Source organism: Centropristis striata, chromosome 9, assembly GCF_030273125.1.
Source record: "Centropristis striata isolate RG_2023a ecotype Rhode Island chromosome 9, C.striata_1.0, whole genome shotgun sequence".
NCBI lineage: Eukaryota > Metazoa > Chordata > Actinopteri > Perciformes > Serranidae > Centropristis > Centropristis striata.
This window is the reverse complement of record NC_081525.1, coordinates 17,484,814-17,504,876: the sequence shown is the minus strand read 5'-3', so window position 1 is coordinate 17,504,876 and position 20,063 is coordinate 17,484,814. Positions and strand designations below refer to the sequence as shown.

The 20,063-nt window shown below is 40.0% G+C and overlaps 1 protein-coding gene across 1 annotated transcript in view; it reads left to right on the top strand.

Moving 5' to 3' along the window:
• herc2 (HECT and RLD domain containing E3 ubiquitin protein ligase 2) overlaps positions 1-20,063 on the top strand; it is a 70,328-nt gene extending 50,265 nt beyond the window's left edge. Inside the window, exons 69-91 of the mRNA XM_059340641.1 lie at positions 47-200; positions 1,102-1,209; positions 1,301-1,432; positions 2,126-2,284; positions 2,373-2,491; positions 3,705-3,830; positions 4,393-4,548; positions 4,648-4,962; positions 5,450-5,664; positions 6,540-6,717; positions 6,960-7,121; positions 8,335-8,426; positions 8,527-8,666; positions 8,849-9,036; positions 9,179-9,376; positions 11,045-11,128; positions 11,628-11,769; positions 13,059-13,253; positions 13,502-13,614; positions 17,127-17,317; positions 17,406-17,511; positions 17,597-17,809; positions 19,383-20,063. Of these exons, the coding sequence (XP_059196624.1) occupies positions 47-200; positions 1,102-1,209; positions 1,301-1,432; positions 2,126-2,284; positions 2,373-2,491; positions 3,705-3,830; positions 4,393-4,548; positions 4,648-4,962; positions 5,450-5,664; positions 6,540-6,717; positions 6,960-7,121; positions 8,335-8,426; positions 8,527-8,666; positions 8,849-9,036; positions 9,179-9,376; positions 11,045-11,128; positions 11,628-11,769; positions 13,059-13,253; positions 13,502-13,614; positions 17,127-17,317; positions 17,406-17,511; positions 17,597-17,809; positions 19,383-19,655 (3,759 nt within the window). The 3' untranslated portion in view covers positions 19,656-20,063. The remainder of the gene's footprint in view (positions 1-46; positions 201-1,101; positions 1,210-1,300; positions 1,433-2,125; positions 2,285-2,372; positions 2,492-3,704; positions 3,831-4,392; positions 4,549-4,647; positions 4,963-5,449; positions 5,665-6,539; positions 6,718-6,959; positions 7,122-8,334; positions 8,427-8,526; positions 8,667-8,848; positions 9,037-9,178; positions 9,377-11,044; positions 11,129-11,627; positions 11,770-13,058; positions 13,254-13,501; positions 13,615-17,126; positions 17,318-17,405; positions 17,512-17,596; positions 17,810-19,382) is intronic.

The following is a 20,063-nucleotide window of genomic DNA, read 5'->3' as shown; positions in this document are numbered from 1 at the left end:
TTAATTCTAAGATGTTGCTTACATCTGATGTCTCTGGTGTGTGCAGGTTGCTGATATGCTGCTAGAGTTGTGTGTCACCGAGTTGGAAGACGTTGCCACAGACTCTCAGAGTGGCCGTCTGTCCTCCCAGCCAGTTGTTGTGGAGAGCAGCCATCCATACACAGATGATACGTCTACCAGTGGTACTGTGAAGATCCCAGGTAAAAAAGGGAAAATGGGAATTCTTTATTTTACACTTGCGTTACGACATACAGTAAATGTTTTATCTAGAACAACTTGTATGAGCTAAACAGTTCTGGATGTTGCTGGAGATCATTACTACTAGGAGGATGAAGCTGCCATTATAAAAAAAAAATACATGACTCAATAAATACATTTGCCCGTTAATTATACCAGAAATAATATTAAAAATAAATGTAGCCATTAATTAACCCTCCTCTTATGTTGCGGGTCAAATTGACCCATATCAAATTTTATAAATAAAAAAATAAAAAAGTTAAAAGTATTTATTTCGTAAGAAGAAAATTAAAAATATAAAATGAATATTTTTTAAAAATCAATGTCATGTAAAACTACAGTATTTTGTATGTAGATCTTTCCAATGTACATTAAAAAAAGTTTAAACATGCATTTTTTATGAAAAACAAGTTATCCTCATTGAACCATGATCTGTGAGAGGTAAATAACACCATGCACTAAATATTGATTGAAATGATTGTAAGTGGAGTTATTAATGAAATATGTACAATGTTTATTGGAATTTTTTAGTTTCTTACACTTTTGGATAATTAAACATGCCCCGGGCTGAAAAAACATAACAGGAGGGTTAACTTGATTGATTCCCGTATATATTAGCCATTCTATATAATTTTCCCCAAACTTATTTATTCTTTTATCAATTAATGTCGCATTTTTCACATTAATTATTATTTTTGGTACATGGTATATTCATTTTTTTTATCAAGACATTTATTTGTTTTACTTTTTTTTTTTTTATTATTATTATTATGTTTTTAACTTATTTAAAATGTTGGCATTTTCTGTCCTCCCTACATGACTTGTCTCTTGGACGTAGACAACCTGTCTTATTTTGTGTTGTAGGTGCTGAGGGTCTGAGGATAGAGTTTGACCGACAATGTTCAACTGAGAGACGCCATGACCCGTTAACGATCATGGACGGAGCCAATAGGATTGTCTCTGTCAGATCAGGTGATGAAAGGAAGACCATAAAGCTAAATGGTCATAGAGTGTATGCCAGTGAATCAAAAATTAATGCGCTGGATTGCTTTGTGTGTTTCAGGTCGGGAGTGGTCTGACTGGTCCAGTGAATTAAGGATCCCAGGAGATGAACTCAAATGGAAGTTCACCAGTGACGGCTCTGTGAACGGCTGGGGCTGGCGCTTCACTGTCTACCCCATCATGCCTGCTGCTGGTGAGCTGCACACACATGTAACAAAATGTCTGCTGTTTGACATCTGGTGACTGACTAGAGTGACCAGTAAAAACACCCTCTGTAATGTGACATAAATTTACATCTCGCAGACTAGTAAACATTGACATGGTATAATTCTGAAATCATATTATGAGAAAGATAAGACTTTATTTGTCCCGCAGTGGGGAAATTCAGTTGTCACAGCAGCTCAAGATACAGACACATAGATATAGAAGACAGAATAAAGAATATAAAAAATAAGACATATACATACATTCTATGCACATTATATACAAACATTTCTGCTCTTTGGCATTTATAAATGTTTTTGGTTTTTTTTGTGTTTGTTTGTTTTCCTGAAAGTACTTTGCATTTTACAAATATTGCAAATATATTTTAGCATGTTAAATGGGTTAAATAAGTTGTTGCATGTAGTAGTATGAACATCAATGAATAAATGTATTTGAAATGGTTTTAAGTTGTATATGACATATATAATGATATAGAAAAAATACAGATGCCTAATGTGGTCGGATGTAACCAGAGATGGTCCAAATAAACCAGTAAAGTAACCTGGTGCAACAAACAATGCTGTGTTATGTAGTGCTGCTGTTAAACAGTTATATATTATAAATACTCTTGTACACATACAGACGTCATGTGACACTGAGCCTTTTTCCTGTCTTTCCTCAGGTCCTAAAGACTTGCTGTCTGATCGCTGTATCTTGTCCTGCCCCTCCATGGACTTGGTCACCTGTCTGCTGGACTTCAGGCTCAACTTTGCCTCCAACAGGAGCATAGTTCCTCGCTTAGCTGCTTCTCTTGCTGCTTGTGCCCAGCTCAGTGCACTAGGTACAGTATGATTGTCCTGCTTAACCATCAGTTCAGTTAGAAATGAAATATAATATACTCATGTTGCATTTGGTTTAATTCCGTTCAGCTGCTGGACACAGGATGTGGGCTCTGCAGAGGCTACGGAAGCTTCTGACCACAGAGTACGGTCAGTCCATCAACATCAACAGGCTGCTGGGTGACAGCGATGGCGACGCTCGCTCTATGGTGAGTACAGTGATGTGATCCAACAGATGATAGACTGCTTAACTGAAATGTTTACTTTAGGATTAAGATTTCCTTTATTAGTCCCATAACAGGGACATTTCAAGTGTTAGAGCAGCAAAGTGGATAGAAAAAAAAAAAAAATGGTAAACAGCAGCATAAACTAGAAATATAAGCAAATAAAAAAGTGAAAAATATAATTAAGTATTAACATTTTACATTATGAACAAGTAGAAATATAAAAAGTATTAACAATTGAAATAAAATGTAAAAAACTTAGGAACATTATATTCAATGTTGACAGAATCAGCAGTTGGATATAGAAAAGAATATTGCAATATATATAAACACTGTACAATATTTCTATAATTTCATTGAGTTCCAGTATCTGGCTTGTGGTTTACTGGAAGCAGTGCTGGTTGTACTTTATATTGTATATAATGATAATTTATAGAATGAAGTGATAAGTACTTCAGTAATACATTGCTGATTAAAACACAGTTGTTTCTGTTACTATTGTGCTAGTTGTTGTTTATAATTTAATTTTGTTATTTATTTAATATCTGGTCACTCTGTGTACAAGCAGATATATTTATCTGTTTTATTTGTTTAAATTTAGTTTTGCTACAGTACCTGTATTTGTTTTCATTGTAATATTTGCATTTAGCTGACAGGGATACATTTGTACAAGCTAATTGATCATTTATTAGCATCACATATTAATTGTTTGTGCTGTATTTTTTTTATTTTGTGCTGTTGTTTTAAGAAGAAGAAGAAGATCTTTTTAGTTTCATGTATCACATTTGTTTGGAGGCTCTTTTTTTTTTTTTTTTTTACAATGTGATGAAAACAAATCCTGTAAGTAATTATTATAATGAGAAATAATGGCTCAGTATCATAAAAAAATGTTTTCTCTTGAGAAAGTTTCTCATAATTTTTGAGAAAATTTGTTGTTATATTAACATACAGGTTGTTTTGGTGGGAACAGGTTTCCATAGATTTGACTATTTATTTGTTCAAATGATTCTATCTATATTATATTTATATTAACTGTTCTGCCCTCCCCTCCTACACCATCTACGGTGGTGCTGTGTTCTGTTATGCTCTCTGTTTTTGTTCTTTTTTGTCTTAGAACTCCAGTGGGATTTAATGCAGCCCCTGTTAAGTAAAATGAGTCTTATATTTTTAATGATGTAACTGGTCTATTTTCTCTCAGAGTTTCACAGGCAGTGCGCTTGCTGCTCTAGTGAAGGGACTACCAGAGGCTCTGCAGAGGCAATATGAGTACGAGGACCCCATCGTCAGGGGAGGAAAGCAGTTGCTTCATAGTCCATTTTTCAAGGTATGCTCACAGTTTCCATACCAACACAAAAACACCACAGGATCAGAGTTTGTTGGATATTTTAAAGATCATTAAGGAGGCTAATTTTAAACGTATTAAGATAAGATGTGACTTTATTTGTCCTGCAGTGGGGAAATTTAGTTGTCACAACAGCTCAAGATAGACAGAATGAAGACAGAATGAAGAATATAAAAAATAAGACACATACAAACATTCTATGCACATTATATACATACATTTCTGCTCTTCGGCATTCATTATTAATATATATTTTTTGCATTTTACAGATATTGCACTTCGGAGAAAATATATTTTAGCGTGTTAAATAGGTTAAATAATTTGTTGCATGTAATACTAGGAACATCAATGAATAAATATTTTTAAATATATGCAAAGATATACACAGTATAATATGAGTGTTATATAACATATGTAATATAGGAAAAAATACGGAAGGCCTAATGTGGTCAGATGTAAACAGAGTGAACCAGTAAAGTGACCTGGTGGAACAAGCAGTGCTGTATTATGTGGTGCATGAGGCTAATTTTAACAATTTGTTCAGGTCTTGGTTGCTCTTGCCTGCGATCTCGAGCTCGATACCTTACCCTGCTGTGCCGAGACCCATAAGTGGGCCTGGTTCCGTCGATACTGCACCGCCTCCAGAGTCGCCGTGGCTCTAGACAAGAGAACCTCTCTACCAAGACCCTTCCTGGACGAGGTGAGTGTGCCAGGCTGTGCTCTCTGTGCTAACCTTCACTCGTCTTCTTCCCACCCTGATGCAAGAATGTGCTTAATCCGTTTTGCCATCCCTTTGAAGGTTACAAAGAAAATTCGTGAGCTTATGGCCGATCACGAGAGCATGAACAGCCTCCATGAGAGTCACGACTTGTTCAAGCGAGAACACGATGAGCAGCTCGTACAGTGGATGAATCGGCGCCCAGATGACTGGACGCTCTCCGCCGGTGGAAGCGGCACCATCTACGGCTGGGGCCACAACCACAGAGGTCAGCTGGGGGGCATTGAGGGGGCAAAGGTCAAAGTGCCCACTCCTACCGAAGCCCTCGCCACACTCCGGCCTGTGCAGCTCATCGGCGGGGAGCAGACTCTATTTGCTGTCACTGCTGATGGAAAGGTCTGTCCAAATTTTAAAGTCTTCAATCGTTATCTTTTTGGCTGTGACACATACAGTCATGGAAAAAAATATTAGACCACCCTTGTTTTCTTTCATTTCTTGTTCATTTTAAAGCCTGGTACAACTAAAGGTACATTTGTTTGGACAAATGAGAACAACAAAAATAGCTCATAAGATTTTAATTTAAGAGCTGATGTCTGGCCATTTTCCATGGTTTTCCTGATAATTTCCTGATTTTTGTTATCAAGAAAACCATGGAAAATTGCTAGATATCAGCTCTTAAGTCAAACTCTCTTGTGAGCTATTTTTGTTATTATATTTGTCCAAACAAATGTAAATTTAGTTGTACCAGGCATTACAATGAACAAGAAATTGAAGAAATCAATGGTCTAATATTTTTTTCCATGACTATATCTATTGTTCAGTAACATCAGTCTGATAGCTCCCAGGAAAATGTTATCATAACATATTTTGTCTTTATCCTCAGCTATATGCGACGGGATACGGGGCTGGGGGCAGATTGGGTATCGGAGGCACAGAGTCTGTGTCCACCCCCACTCTGCTGGAGTCCATCCAACACGTCTTCATCAGGAAAGTGGCTGTAAACTCTGGAGGGAAGCACTGCCTGGCTCTGTCCTCTGAAGGGGAAGTCTACTCATGGGGAGAGGCTGAGGATGGAAAACTCGGCCACGGAAACAGAAGGTCGAGACTGAATCAAATATAAATAAATACACCTTTTCATTTTCAGTTCATATTACATGCATAATATCAATACAAATCAATGTCAGTGTAAGAATGAATAACAATCAAACAAACCAAAAAACACAAAAGAAAAATATTACTTACAAAGAGACACTTGCATAAACTAAACTAATACGAACATAGAAATGATTTCACATTGCCAGAATCTCTCTCAGCTCCTTCACTCTCACAGTCTCCACCCTACAACATATCAGACTTTTGTCACAATCAAGACATGATTTTTTTTTTTTTTTTTTTTTTTTTTAACCAACATCAGTCCTCATCATCACCACTGAATATTCATCATTTTCAGAATGTTAATGCTTTAAAGGCCAGTTTGTTTACATAATGCCACTGAATACAGAAAAATGTAATTACTTTCTGTGTACTAAATGCTAGGGAGGATTTTTTTCATTATGTGATAATGATTAGCAACAACAGTGCAGTGCTACATACAGTAATACAGCAGCAATAACCCAAGTGGCAATCATCCTGTATTTGCCCCAATAAAATAGTTTTTCAGCCAGGGCTATAAATTTAAAGCCTGATAATAAAACAGTAGATAATTTTATTGATCAAAAATTTTGTTTTTAATGGGAACATTTTTGTCTGAGTGTTAATGGTGGTCCATAGTAAACTCTACCAAACTATACACAAAGAAAAAAAGAAAAAAACTCACACCCATGCAAACATGTATGCCATATGCATCAGCAGGGCCAAAATGACTGCAAAGTTAAAAATGAAAAAAGCTTAAAATGTGAAAGTAAAATCCCAACCCTTGTCAGTGATCATTAACCTTTGAGCATCCCTTTAACAATGACTCCTCTTGACTTCAGCCCCTGTGACCGTCCTCGTGTCATCGAGTCTCTGAGGGGAGTGGAAGTGGTGGATATCGCAGCTGGAGGGGCACATAGCGCCTGCATCACTGCCAGTGGAGAGCTCTTCACCTGGGGCAAGGGTCGTTATGGACGACTGGGACACGGGGACAGCGAGGACCAGCTCAAACCCAAGCTGGTCAGTGTCCATTTAGCTCAGTTTCTCACACAACTTAAACGTATGTGCCGTAAAGATATGGTGCACTCAAGGTTTGTCTGTGTTGAAAAGGCAAAAAAAAAAAACCCTGTCAACCTGAAGTGTTTCAGCGGCTGTCTGTGTTTGGACAGGAATCAAACTGTTTACTCTGTCTCACTCCGACAAGGTTTCCCAGACAATCATGCTGAGGCAAAGCTGATGTTTGTGTCTGTGTGGTTATCCAGGTGGATGCACTACAGGGTCACAGGGTCATTGATGTAGCCTGCGGCAGCGGGGACGCCCAGACACTGTGTCTAACAGACGATGACATGGTCTGGTCCTGGGGAGACGGGGACTACGGCAAATTGGGCCGGGGAGGCAGCGATGGCTGCAAAATCCCCATGAAGGTAAGACGATTTACACAGCAGTGTGCACTGAAGGTCGGCAGAAGCTTCACTTTCTACTTGTTTGTTCTGTCCCTAGTTATTTTATACAGCTGGGGCCACAGTATGTCCAAAACTACAAGCTATACAGAGTATCACAAGCTTTAAATGTGGTACAACTGGCACAACTGTGACTTTGAATGTACATTAGTTAATGTACATTCAAATAGCATGGTAGTACAGGTGCATCTCAATACATTAGAATATGATGGGAAAAGTCCATTTCCAGTAGTTCAAGTCAAATGGTCCCAACCAAGTATTGAGTGCATATAGATGGACATACTTTTCAGAGACCAACATTTCCATATTAAACATAGTTTAATAAATTGGTCTTTTGTAATATTGGATTTTTTTTTGAGACACTGAATTTTAGGTCTTCCTTAAATGTAAGCCATAATCATTATGATTAGAAGAAATCAAATAAATGAAGACATGTAATGTTTAATTCTCTGTGTACTAGATTTATATAATGTGTTATTTCCACTTTTTTAATAGAATTACCGACATAAATGAACTTTTTTTATAATATTCTAATTTATTGAGATGCACCTTTTTAGATGGGAGGTTAAATTAATAGTTTACTATTTTGGGAAAAACCACTTATTTTTGTCCTTGCTAAAACTTTGCTTGCTTTTTAATTTTTGGAGGCACAGCAAGGACGCACTCACAAGGGTGTGAGGTTTTTTTTTTCTTAAGTCTCTAAGTCTATAATAAACTGTGTATCCAAAATACAGGCCCTTAAGGACAAGAATGTCCCAATTAAAAAACACAAATTTTGATCCTACTGCCATTACAGCATAAAATCATGCATTCTGTTTTATCAGGCTTCAAATCTACATTTTCCATGTTTGTCCTATAGAGCAAATGTGTGTTATTTTCCTGGTTTAAGCCAAGGTTATTGTCCAGTATTTAATATAGAGATAATAATAGTAATAGTTGTTTTGTTGTTTTGTTTTGTTACAAATTCTAAGATTTGTCCCATTCTGTTTTCAGTGGAAAAGGAGAGGGAATTCATTTTTTAAATGGATGATGTGATTCAATTTAGAAACCCTCTAGCCTACAAGCTCATACCCTTGAGGCACAATATATGTGCACTGTTGCAGATTGAATGACATAATCTAAGCGGTCTTAAGTGTTTTTTCATAATGGTCCATCAAATTATATCTCTTGTTTTCAGATTGACTCCCTCACCGGCCTCGGGGTGGTCAAAGTGGAGTGTGGCTCTCAGTTTTCTGTGGCCCTTACGAAGTCTGGGGCCGTGTACACATGGTACGTACAGCTCAACATCTGTCGCAGCGGCTTGTATCACTGTTTAGCTAGAGATGAAATTGCTCCGTTGTGCATGCTTTATGTATTATGTTGTTCTTAGGGGGAAAGGGGACTATCATCGGCTGGGCCACGGCTCCGACGACCACGTTCGAAGACCCCGACAGGTTCAGGGGCTGCAAGGAAAGAAGGTCATCGCCATCGCCACAGGGTCACTCCACTGTGTGTGCTGCACAGAGGATGGTAGGATTTTATGCTTGATCATCCTATTTGTACATGTTCTCGTGTATTTGTCGGTTTATTTCAGACCAGTTTATTTTGGGAGTTCTCTTTGCAAACTTGCCAGTTGGTGTCATTGACTCCCGACAGTAAATCACGCTGGATTGCAGCTTCACAGAAAGGCTTTATTGTTGTGTTTGGCTCAGGAGAAGTGTACACATGGGGGGACAATGATGAGGGCCAACTTGGAGACGGGACCACTAATGCCATCCAGAGGCCACGGCTGGTGGCTGCACTGCAGGGGAAGAAGATCAACAGGGTGGCCTGTGGTTCTGCTCACACACTCGCCTGGTCCACCAGCAAGCCCACCAATGCTGGGAAACTGCCTGCACAGGTAATGTTCTTAAACTGCCTTTCCTTCTAAGTTGGAGAACGACTTCACTCTGCTCCAGTAGATGGCAGTAAAGATTAGCACACTTGGAAATGCCAATCATGCACTCAAATATCTGACTGACTTTCTGTGTGGTGTGTTAAAGGTTCCTATGGAGTACAACCACCTGCAGGAGATCCCCATCATGGCTCTGAGGAACAGGCTGCTGCTGCTGCATCACATCTCCGAGCTCTTCTGCCCGTGTATACCCATGTTTGACCTGGAGGGTCGACTGGGTCAGACGGGTCACGGACCCTCGGTGGGCTTTGACACACTCAGGGGCATCCTCATCTCCCAGGGCAAGGTGAGAATCCTTGAAAAATACTCTGAAAACTTAGTCTGCTCTGCCAAAAAAAAGGTTTTTAATAAACCTTATATTTATTAGTTTTAGTATGTAGACACACATACACTGACATAATATATTGTGTTTCTATAATTATAAACCCTGTTAAATGTTCAGGGGCAAAAGAAAAAGAGAGAAAATAAATACTACAATAATAATAATATATTAACCTCTTCAACTCCTTGAAGGACGCCTGTGTCATTGACCCTTTTTTTTTTTTTTTTTTCAGAGGCTGTAGACTCAGCATTAACCCTACTGGCGTAGGTTAGAAGTTACTGACATCTTGTTGGGAAAGGATTGAAATAACGCAGTAAATTTAGGCAAAATTTTAGTGAGGGAAAAACTGGCGCGCCCGTTTTCGAAAGCGTGCCTTGACCACAAGACATTTAAATTAAAATGGGTTCTTTGGGTCCTGAAAAATGCAATTTGTGGTAGGAATCTCCAAAATTTCAATAGTTTTTGATACCAAATCACAGCATGGATCCTTGATGGACATTATATACTTCAATCATAATGTTTGAGGCCCTTGTACACTCTAAACTTTTAACATTTAAATAGGCACCTTATCAAACCCATTTATTATAACAGATTTATGACTAGAAAAACTACTAGTCATAAATATGTACATCACATGAAAGCTCAAATTATGAAGATGAATTTCAGATTCCCTAGTGGTGGAGTGGAAGGGGTTGATAAAAGCTATGTTTTTTTTTTTTTTTTAAAGGTGCTTGTTGTTTTTTCTTTATTTCAGTCCATTTCAGTCATTTATTCCAGCCTCGTCACTTTCCTGTATTTCGCCAAATCTCTGGCCACATTGGTTATGAGTAATGGTGTGCTTGCCTTGGTTAAACTAACCTCAGTGCAGATGTAGGGACATCCATACTTTTCCACCTTAAAAGAATCTGTAGCCCCTTTCATAGTGCGGTCCCGCAAATGTCCCGCTATATTGCCGGAAAGATCTGTGTCGGCTTTTTGCCTTAGGGGGTTCATAGTGATCCAGCGAAGGCGTGATATTTGTGCCCTTTCAAAATGCAGTCCTGCGTCGGGAGACGAGGAGGGAAGATAGTGGGAGGAGACGATAGTGGGAGGAGACGATAGTGGGAGGAGACGATAGTGACGCGAAACAGAGCAGCAGCTGACCTGCACAGTTAGCTCTGTAGCAGTACAGTGTGTATGTGCTGCAGCAGTGTGTGTTCACTTAGCAACCTCCGTTTGTTTACAATAGGCACCTGACACTGTGTTAACAGCATCCGCTGCATATTGTAAACAAACCGGCATGCTAACTGTACAGTTAGTGACGGCGGCCGCAGTTGTGGAGCTGCAGAACGGAGGATGACTGTCTGACCAAGTGGGAGGTGTGTGTTAGACGTCACGCACGACGTCAAATATTCCGCCTTGATGGGATGGTCGTTTCATAGTGGTCCCACCAATTTTCCGCCTTTGTGACTACCTCTGGAGGTTGAAAATTGGTGGGATCACTTGATGGCATCCCACTTCTGGCGCTTTCATAGTGCAGGCAAGACATTACAGAGCCGTAAATGTTAAATGAAAGGGGTTACTCTCTGAAGCAGGTATATCTGGAAAAATATCTTATTTGTCTGCTTAAAACATTTATTTTTCTGTGAACAGGAAGCGGCTTTCAGGAAGGTGGTTCAAGCCACGATGGTGAGGGACAGACAGCACGGACCTGTGGTGGAGCTCAACAGGATACAGGTACTGCAGGACATGCATGCAAATATTTTTCAGTCACCTGCTCATAATTTGTTTCACAGTCACTTTTATCTTTTTGTAAGTCTCAGTCTTACTGTAGTTTCCTCCTCCTCTCACTCTGACTGTGAGCCCAAGTTCCCGTCTGGCTCCTGAACATTACATGTGATGTCTTTCATAAGGGGATTTCTCTGTGCTGTGTGTGTGTGTGTGTGTGTGTGATCTGTGCCCCAGCCTGTCTGCAGGGGTTCCTGGACTGAGTTTTAGACTTTACTCCACATAGTTTCAGTTCGGGCCACTGCCTCACACTCACACACACACACACTCACACTCACATTCTCTCTCACACACACACACACACACCCCTTTCATGAAGTTCCGGTTGTCTCTGTGGTGCAGAGAGCTGTCATATCCAGGAATTCATTCCCATCAGTACTTCTTCTCTAGCTGGAAGGAAGTTATTAAGCACAGAATAGAAACAAATCATGATTTCTTCGCCCTGCAGGTGAAGCGATCCCGCAGCAAAGGGGGCCTGGCAGGTCCTGACGGGACCAAGTCTGTGTTTGGTCAGATGTGTGCCAAAATGAGTTCATTCAGCCCTGACAGCCTGCTGCTCCCTCATCGAGTGTGGAAGGTCAAATTTGTGGGTAGGTGTTACACTGTCCTGCCCAAATGTCTGATGTATTTTAGAAGTCATGTTTAAACAGGCCATATGTAATTTTCTCTCAAATTTAACTTAATCAAAAGAGTTTCTCACAGTAAGGATTCTTCCAGTGTTAATTGTTCAGAAGTTTTTTACCAGCAAAAATCTCCAAAAAATCCTCTCCAAACTAACAGACCAAATAAGGCAGTTTCCCCCTAAAAATCTGTATTTATCAAACACTGTTTGGTACGTCACCATATGGATCACAATGGGGCTGCGAATGTTTCAGCTTGTTTCTCTATTGACTTTTTAACTTGTAGCAAAATTATCTGCAGTGGTCTCCTCCTTTCTAAATCAATGGACCCGGTGATTAAACTGGTAAAAAGACTGGAAAAGCAGTTTCACATAAATGTGTTTCTCCTATGCTGTTTGGTATGTAGGTAACGGGCTGCTAGCAGCTGGTCTGGTGAAAGAAAAAAAAAAAAGTAACAAAGTACACAACTCTGTTAGGGATGGGCATAATTAAGCGATCGATTAATGGTCGTTAAGAATTTGGTCAATCACATGGAATTTTTAATTGATCTGTGTATTTTTAAATTTTATCTGACTGTGTGTCTGTACTCACTGAACTGAAACATGGCCAAGCGTTCAGTTGAGAATTAAGTTGTATAAAGCTCCAGTTTGCAAACTGAAAGTTGCAATAACATTATAAAACACATAGAAATACAAGAGGATTTATTTGAGCAAAACTAGCTTACTGTATCAAACCTTGCAGCTAATTCAACCTTGTAGCATGAATTACTAGGTTTATTTTATCCAAAACTTATTTAAACACAAAACACACTTAAATATGCAAGATTACTGTGAAAACTAACCTCATGCCTCTTCCGGGGCTAAAACATTGAACTCCTTGACGTTATCTTTACAGTATCATCTCACTTGAGTTAGTTTTACGATCGTCAGGAAGTCTCTTTTCGTCCTTTCAAAATAAGTGTGTCCGTTATCAAAACAGGCTTTCGCGCACGCGTGTGTGTAAAATCTTTTATTTTGCCCATGTACAAACATAGCAATTGATCGATTAACTGATCGTTAACGTTATACATGCTCGAGTTGGCAGGTTTCTTTCAAACGCTATCCCTAACACCTATGTCATATTTTGTTGACATTATAATACAGCAATGTTCATATTATATTTATAATTATCAGAAATCAGTACTGTGTGCATTTCCTCACCCTTTAAAATACTCTTCTTTTTTTCTTTTTTTTTTTTTTTCCTCTCTCTCTCTCTCTCAGGGGAGTCTGTGGACGACTGTGGTGGAGGTTACAGTGAGTCCATCGCCGAGATGTGCGAGGAGCTGCAGAACGCTCTGACCCCGCTGCTCATAGTCACCCCTAACGGCCGCGACGAGTCGGGCGCCAACAGGGACTGTTTCCTGCTCAACCCTGTGGCCAAGTCCCCTCTTCACATGAGCATGTTCCGCTTCCTAGGTATAATCCAGTTAATCTCCCAGTCAGGTCTTCAGGGGTGTTAATCCTAGATAAACAAAAACCTGAAAATATGCATGTTTATTTAAAAATGTACAAAAGCTTCATGTGCATTGCGCTGATAACACCTGGCCTCAACTGTTGAGCATGCTTCGTTTATTCTGGATATTTCTGCCTTTTTTTCCTGCAAACATTCAGCAGAGTGTCAGATGATTGTTACTGTTTGATGTGTGGCCTTGCTGTGTCTGCAGGAGTGCTCCTAGGCATTGCAATCCGGACAGGAAGCCCTCTTAGTCTGAATCTGGCAGAGCCGGTATGGAAACAGCTGGCAGGCATGAACCTGACCATTGCTGACCTCAGTGAGGTAGGTACACAGCCTGGCTTCTCTCTACACAACGGGGCTCTCAGTGTGTGTTCTACACAATGATGATGATGATTGATTCAGTCTCACTTTTCAATGCAAGAACCACTTGTACTGTACACACAAATCGCCTTAATGTTTTAGACATTAGACTGATTAGTCAATAAGATTCATCAGGCATAAGTGACTGTGTGAAGTCTTTTCAGTTTGTAATGGTTTTGAATTTGTAGCACCTGGCAAGGCTTCAGATCTTTGATCCTGTCCAGACAAAAAAAACATTTTAACTGTCTAAAGTGAATGTAAACCAACCCAAAAAGTCAAAAGGCTGTTTATTTACTTTATTGTCATCGAGTTGAAAGTGGTATCATAAAAACAGCATTAAAATGTTGAGGAAATAAATGGATAATTATAATTATTTTGCAAGGCCTATGGGGGGAAAAGTTCCAAAGAAAGATGCAGGTTAACAGGATTGATTTTAAAATAATCCAGATTACATCTGCATTAACTGCTGTTTGTTATCAGTTGCATACAGTTTTTGTTATCAAGGTCAAATACCTGTAACTGTAACTCCCAAGTTAGGTATTGTTACCCCCAAGCACAAAAAAAAGAAAAAAAAATGGTGGGAAGATCTCTGTTCATCCAAAACACATTTCCTATCATTCCCGGGATGACGATGTGTAACTAGGGTTGCAAAGGGGCAGAACATTTCCAGAAACTTTCCATGGGAATTATGGAAATTTATGGGAAGTAACTAGAAATTGGGGGTGATTTATACAAACTGTATCATATGCAAACATAAATATAAACATTTTGTTTTGTCATAAGCAGACATCAGTTCAGTTTGACTGAATACTTTGTTGGTCAGTCTGTGGGTTTGACTCTCATTGTGGAGAAATAAAAAGACTGAAGTGAGATGAATAGACTGAGAATTTTCTCTTATTTGACAAAACAATTGTCGATTGAATTAAATTTTGTGGACACAATGCAGTTAAACCGAAAATATATTGTATATGCCTCTGGTGATTCCCACCTCTACTATGTGTAACACTTGATAGAAGAACAGTTGTAACTTTACATTTGGTGCGGCAACTGATCCGAAGGGCAGTCTACATGTTGGAGTGTCCTTGGGCAAGATGAGCAGGTGGCACATTGCCCGGCAGCCTCAGCCACCAGTGTATGAATGTGTGGGTGAATGAGTGAATGCTGCCCTGTAGTGTAAAAGCACTTTGAGTGGTCGCTATGACTGGAAAAATTCTCGAACTTGAATGGTAAATGGACTGCATTTGTAAATGGCTAAGATAAATGTAATTCAATCACCGAGAGTTGTAACCAAACAGTGTTAAATTATTGAGGAACATCCTCTGCTTTACCTATACTTGTCACATAATATGGACTTCTCTTGTTTGTGGATGATATGCAACCGTATGTTTGATAAATCCTGGTACCTCGCCTTGCATGCTTGCTCTTACTTGATATTAGAATTTAATTTCTGGAATGTTCCAACAGCTTAATAACTCTAAAATTGGAGATCATTATAATTACTGGCCCCAGGACTTGCATTATTAACGGTTTCTCGTCCTGTCTGGGGGCTTTATATAATAATGTTAAGCTTGTAATCTAGGTGTCAATTTGGGACTCCAAGCTAGCTTTCCATGCTCAGGTTACTTAAATGGTTCTCTTGTTGTGTCAACCGAGACCCAAGATCAACTCTTTTCTTTTTGCTTTAACAGATAGGGGTTGGTTTTTTTAGCAGTAAATTTCATGTCAAACCATCCCGTTTTTATTCGTGTTACATTACGGAGCAGCTCTTTGTCAACGACGTCTCATCAGACAGTGTAACATTATTCTTTTACTTATTTTGAATTAAACCACAAACCGGGTGGAAAGATAACCTCACAAAGCAATTTAGCTAATGATCTAATCACACAAATGAGCCCCTACTCATTAACAGGTGGCATTCATCAGGTTGAAACTAGCAATTTGCAGCAAGTTTGTTAAAAATCTGACTTCTACACTTGTAAAATTGCATGAGACTCATTGTTTAATGATGAGCATCTTCAGTGTCGTACATTACTTTAAGCTATGTACCCTTTAAGTACCATGGCCTCTTCTCAACTAGGACCTCTAGTTACAAGTAGTTATGCCTCTTTATGTCAGACGTTATATAACATTTCAAAACCTCATGATCTGCCAGAAGAACGCATATCTATACATTCCTCCTCAGATTAGAGCTTAAGCCTAGCCGCTCCCGTGCTCCCCTGAGTTGTACAGTAAGAAACACGCACTCTACCTGCTCTTAGTATGAGAATTTTAATTTTAGTTGAAGTCATGAGCCACAATCTCTGCTATTGTTTTCCAAACGATGCCATGAGTCCACTCCTGCCCTCACGCTGTGATCATGAGCTCCTGAACCGTCATTGAGAGAATACTGCAGTGGGGAAAAAGGCTCTTTTCCTCCACAAAGCTGCTCTTGTTTTGCAGTTTTGCCCTTGAGATATTCGAAAAGGTTAGATGGGAAATGAATCCAGCATAAGACTCAAGGAGGAGTGTGGCGCTCACGGGAATTGTGGTGTGAGCAACGAGGGCACGAGTGCACTCACGTACAAATATACACACAGAAATTATAGGTTATTAAAGGGATGTGTCAGGTTTATTAGGAGCATGTATGAAGTACTTATTACCTGCAGTAGATGGTGTTCGGCATGCCCCCAGTTTGGAGAAGCGGGCACGGAAGCTAAGCAATTTAATGTATTTTAGCCTCAATATCAGTTTAAGTGTACTCTATATTTAAAATATTTTCACTGCGCCAATCCGAACTATCCCTTTGAGAGACCAGTGGATGTAATACTACAGGTGCATCTCAATACATTAGAATATCATGGAAAAGTCCATTTCCAGTACTTCAATAGCCCCAACCAAGTATTGAGTGCATATACAGTCATGGAAAAAAATATTAGACTTTGTTTCATTCTCATTGTTTCTCTAATATCTTGTTCATTTTAATGCCTGGTACAACTAAATGTACATTTGTTTGGACAAATATAATGATAACAAAAATGGCTCATAAGAGTTTAATTTAAGAGCTGATATCTAGCCATTTCCATGTTTTTCTTGATAATGACCAAACAAATGTACCTTTAGTTGTACCAGGCATTAAAATGAACAAGAAATTGAAGGAAAAAAATGGTCTAATTTTTCCCATGACTGTAGATGGACATATTTTTCAGAGGCCAACATTTCCATATTAAACATACTTTTTAAAATTGGTCTTTTGTAATATTAACATTTTGAGACACTGAATTTTAGGTCTTCGTTATATCTAAGCCATAATCATTATAATTAGAAGAAATTAAATACATTACGACATGAAATGTTTGATTCTGTGTGTAATGGATCTATACAATGTGTTATTTCCACTTTTTGAATTGAATTGCTGACATAAATACATTTTTCTATGATATTCTAATTAATGGAGATGCACCTGTAAGCTTTGATCTGCTGTGTGTACCTCCCAGGTTGATAAGGATTTTATTCCGGGCTTGATGTACATCCGGGACAACGAGGCCACAGCCGAGGAGTTTGAGGCCATGACCCTGCCCTTCACAGTGCCCAACGCCAGCGGCCAGGACATCCAGCTCAGCTCAAAGTACTCGCACATCACCCTGGAGAACCGCGCAGAATATGTGCGCCTGGCAATTAATTACAGGTTAGAAGAGTTGCTGAATTAACAAAATGTAAACTTTCCAGTATGTGTTTGTGTTCAACTTTTAACTGTTTTTCTCTCCACCCTTCAGGCTCCATGAGTTCGACGAGCAGGTCTCTGCCGTGCGCGAGGGAATGGCTCGAGTAGTTCCCGTTCCCTTGCTGTCGCTTTTCACCGGTTACGAACTGGAAACTATGGTAAGTGCAGTTTAAAGGTGGTGACACTGCCTCTCTGTCTTCTGGCCGTGTGCTGCTTTGGCGTTAAATGTTTCCTCTCCTTCAGGTGTGCGGAAGCCCGGACATCCCCCTCCACCTGCTGAAGTCAGTGGCCACTTACAAGGGAGTGGAGCCGACATCTTCGCTCATCCAGTGGTTCTGGGAAGTGATGGAGTCCTTCTCCAACACAGAGAGGTCTTTATTCCTGAGGTTTGTCTGGGGGCGCACACGTCTGCCGCGCACCATCGCTGATTTCCGTGGGCGGGATTTTGTTGTGCAGGTAAGAAGTGGAAATCTGGTCTTACAGTGTTAAAAAGCTTTTAATTATTTGAAAAGGCCTACGGTTACTGAGAAACTTGTCTGCTTTTCTCCTGATTCACTGGATTGGCCAGCAACACACTGATGTCTTACTAGCCTACCGTGTTACTAGCGTGTGCTATGAATCAACAAAGCAGCCTAACACCAGCTAGCTCAATGATTCAAACTTGCAGACTAAAGGGGCGTTTCCATTAGGTACTTTTCCTATGCTATGGGTGTGGCTTGGGAGAGAGAATCTGCCCATGATCCGCCCAACTTCACCAATTAGCTGCTCATGTAGCAGCTCAGAAAGTGCCTGCCTCGGGTAGGTACTTTCTGACCCGCTGCTAACTAGTCGACGCTGATTGGATACGGTTGAGGTAGTGTCTTCGCGCATGCAAGATCCATTTGCAGACTGGACGCTGAGGGGTTAACATCTGCTCTATCTGCAGCTGTGAGAGGCTGCTACGGGAGGACTGGGCCGATTGTGAGTGCTTTAGGACGGCGCCTAATACTTGTTTAGAAGAGTAGGAACAAGTCTCTAAAAGTCTCCAATAACACCAGAAAAAGTCACAAAGTTTGTCGATAGTCTTTTTTTTTAAAAAACAGTCACTAGAGGGGTCTGAATAGTCGATGTCGCCAAGTTGGCAACACTGCTTGCTGTGTCGGTCTGTTGTCACATTCTACATTTTGGCCTTTTCTGAGAAGTTTTCCTTCTTTCTTGGATATTAGCTGTTGTGAACAACCCTTAGCCAGGCTGCCAACTGTTTCCTGCCTTTATGCTAAGCCAAGCTAACTGACTGCTGACTGTAGTGTTATATTTATGGATACACATTCACTTTCTTTTTCAGAGAGTTAGAAAAGAAGATTAAGTACAGTTCCCAAAATTATAAAAAGTAATCCTTTTCAATGTGATTTGTTGTGTAGACATTAGACCCTAAAGCTGGATTTATAGTGCGTGCAAAGGGTTAACATGAGTCTCACAGTATGGTGCATATGTAGCCACCTCATGTGCAAAGCAGCCGCTAAGTACAGAAGTTTAAATCCAGCTTTATATTGATCTAATTTGGAAGCCTAAGATCGCAGTCTTCTAGAGGTGGGCGGGGGGGGGGGGGGGATCGATACAGCATAGTATTGCGATATTTTGCGTGGCAATATTGTATCAATTCATGGCCGCCATATGAAGAGAGAAGATCTAAGGAATCTATAGGCAGGATATGGTGTCAGGAAGTAAGTAAAGCTGCAAAGTAGGGCTATTTTTCATGTTTCAGGATGTTTCATGGTGATTTTCAAAGCGGTCATGTGACCTCTAATGTCATGCTATCTCAATGAAAATAGGCTCTCTGGGTTCCCGGAAGTCTCCTCTTCACATACATGGCTGCCTCCAGATTCTGAACTGAGAATTTTATCTTATTTGACAAAACAATCCTTGATTGAATTTAATTTTGTGGACACAAAATGCAGTTAAACTGTTAAATCGTGACTCAAGTATTGTGATAAAATCGTATTTTGGGGCCTCTGCTGATTCACACCTCTACCGTCTTCTCCGTCCCCAGGTGCTGGATAAGTACAACCCCCCTGACCACTTCCTGCCAGAGTCCTACACATGTTTCTTCCTGCTGAAGCTGCCCAGGTACTCGTGTAAACAGGTGCTAGAGGAGAAACTGAAATACGCCATTCACTTCTGCAAGTCCATCGACACCGACGACTACGCCCGCATAGCGCTGTCCGGAGAGCCCGCCGCTGACGACAGCAGCGAAGACTCCGACAACGAGGACGCCGACTCCTTCGCTTCGGACTCCACCCAGGACTACTTAACAGGACACTGAACTCGGACACGGAGGAGGAGCTGCCACAGAGAGACTGCATTAATCTCGCCTATTAATACACACATTCATACAGGCATTCTACTAAGACACAAACGTCTGTGGGGAAAAATGTGCAATGAGCTTTAAAAGCATTGTAAGCTAAAGAGAGGAACAAACAGCAGGTTTGCTCTAATTTAGTTTCTTTAAAATAAAGTGAGGTGATCAGCTGCACATGTAATTGTTGTGTTACATGAGAATTATGTATATTGTTACAGTAAAAAAAATAATTAAAAAGGCTCCAGCCTAGCACTGTGGTAGATTTCTCCCTCTGGTTTGTGTGAATTACCTGTCCCTAGTTTGTATATAGAAATTGATGTACGACACAAACGGTAGTATTACTTTTTGTTTCTTGGTAACAGCCATGTTTCT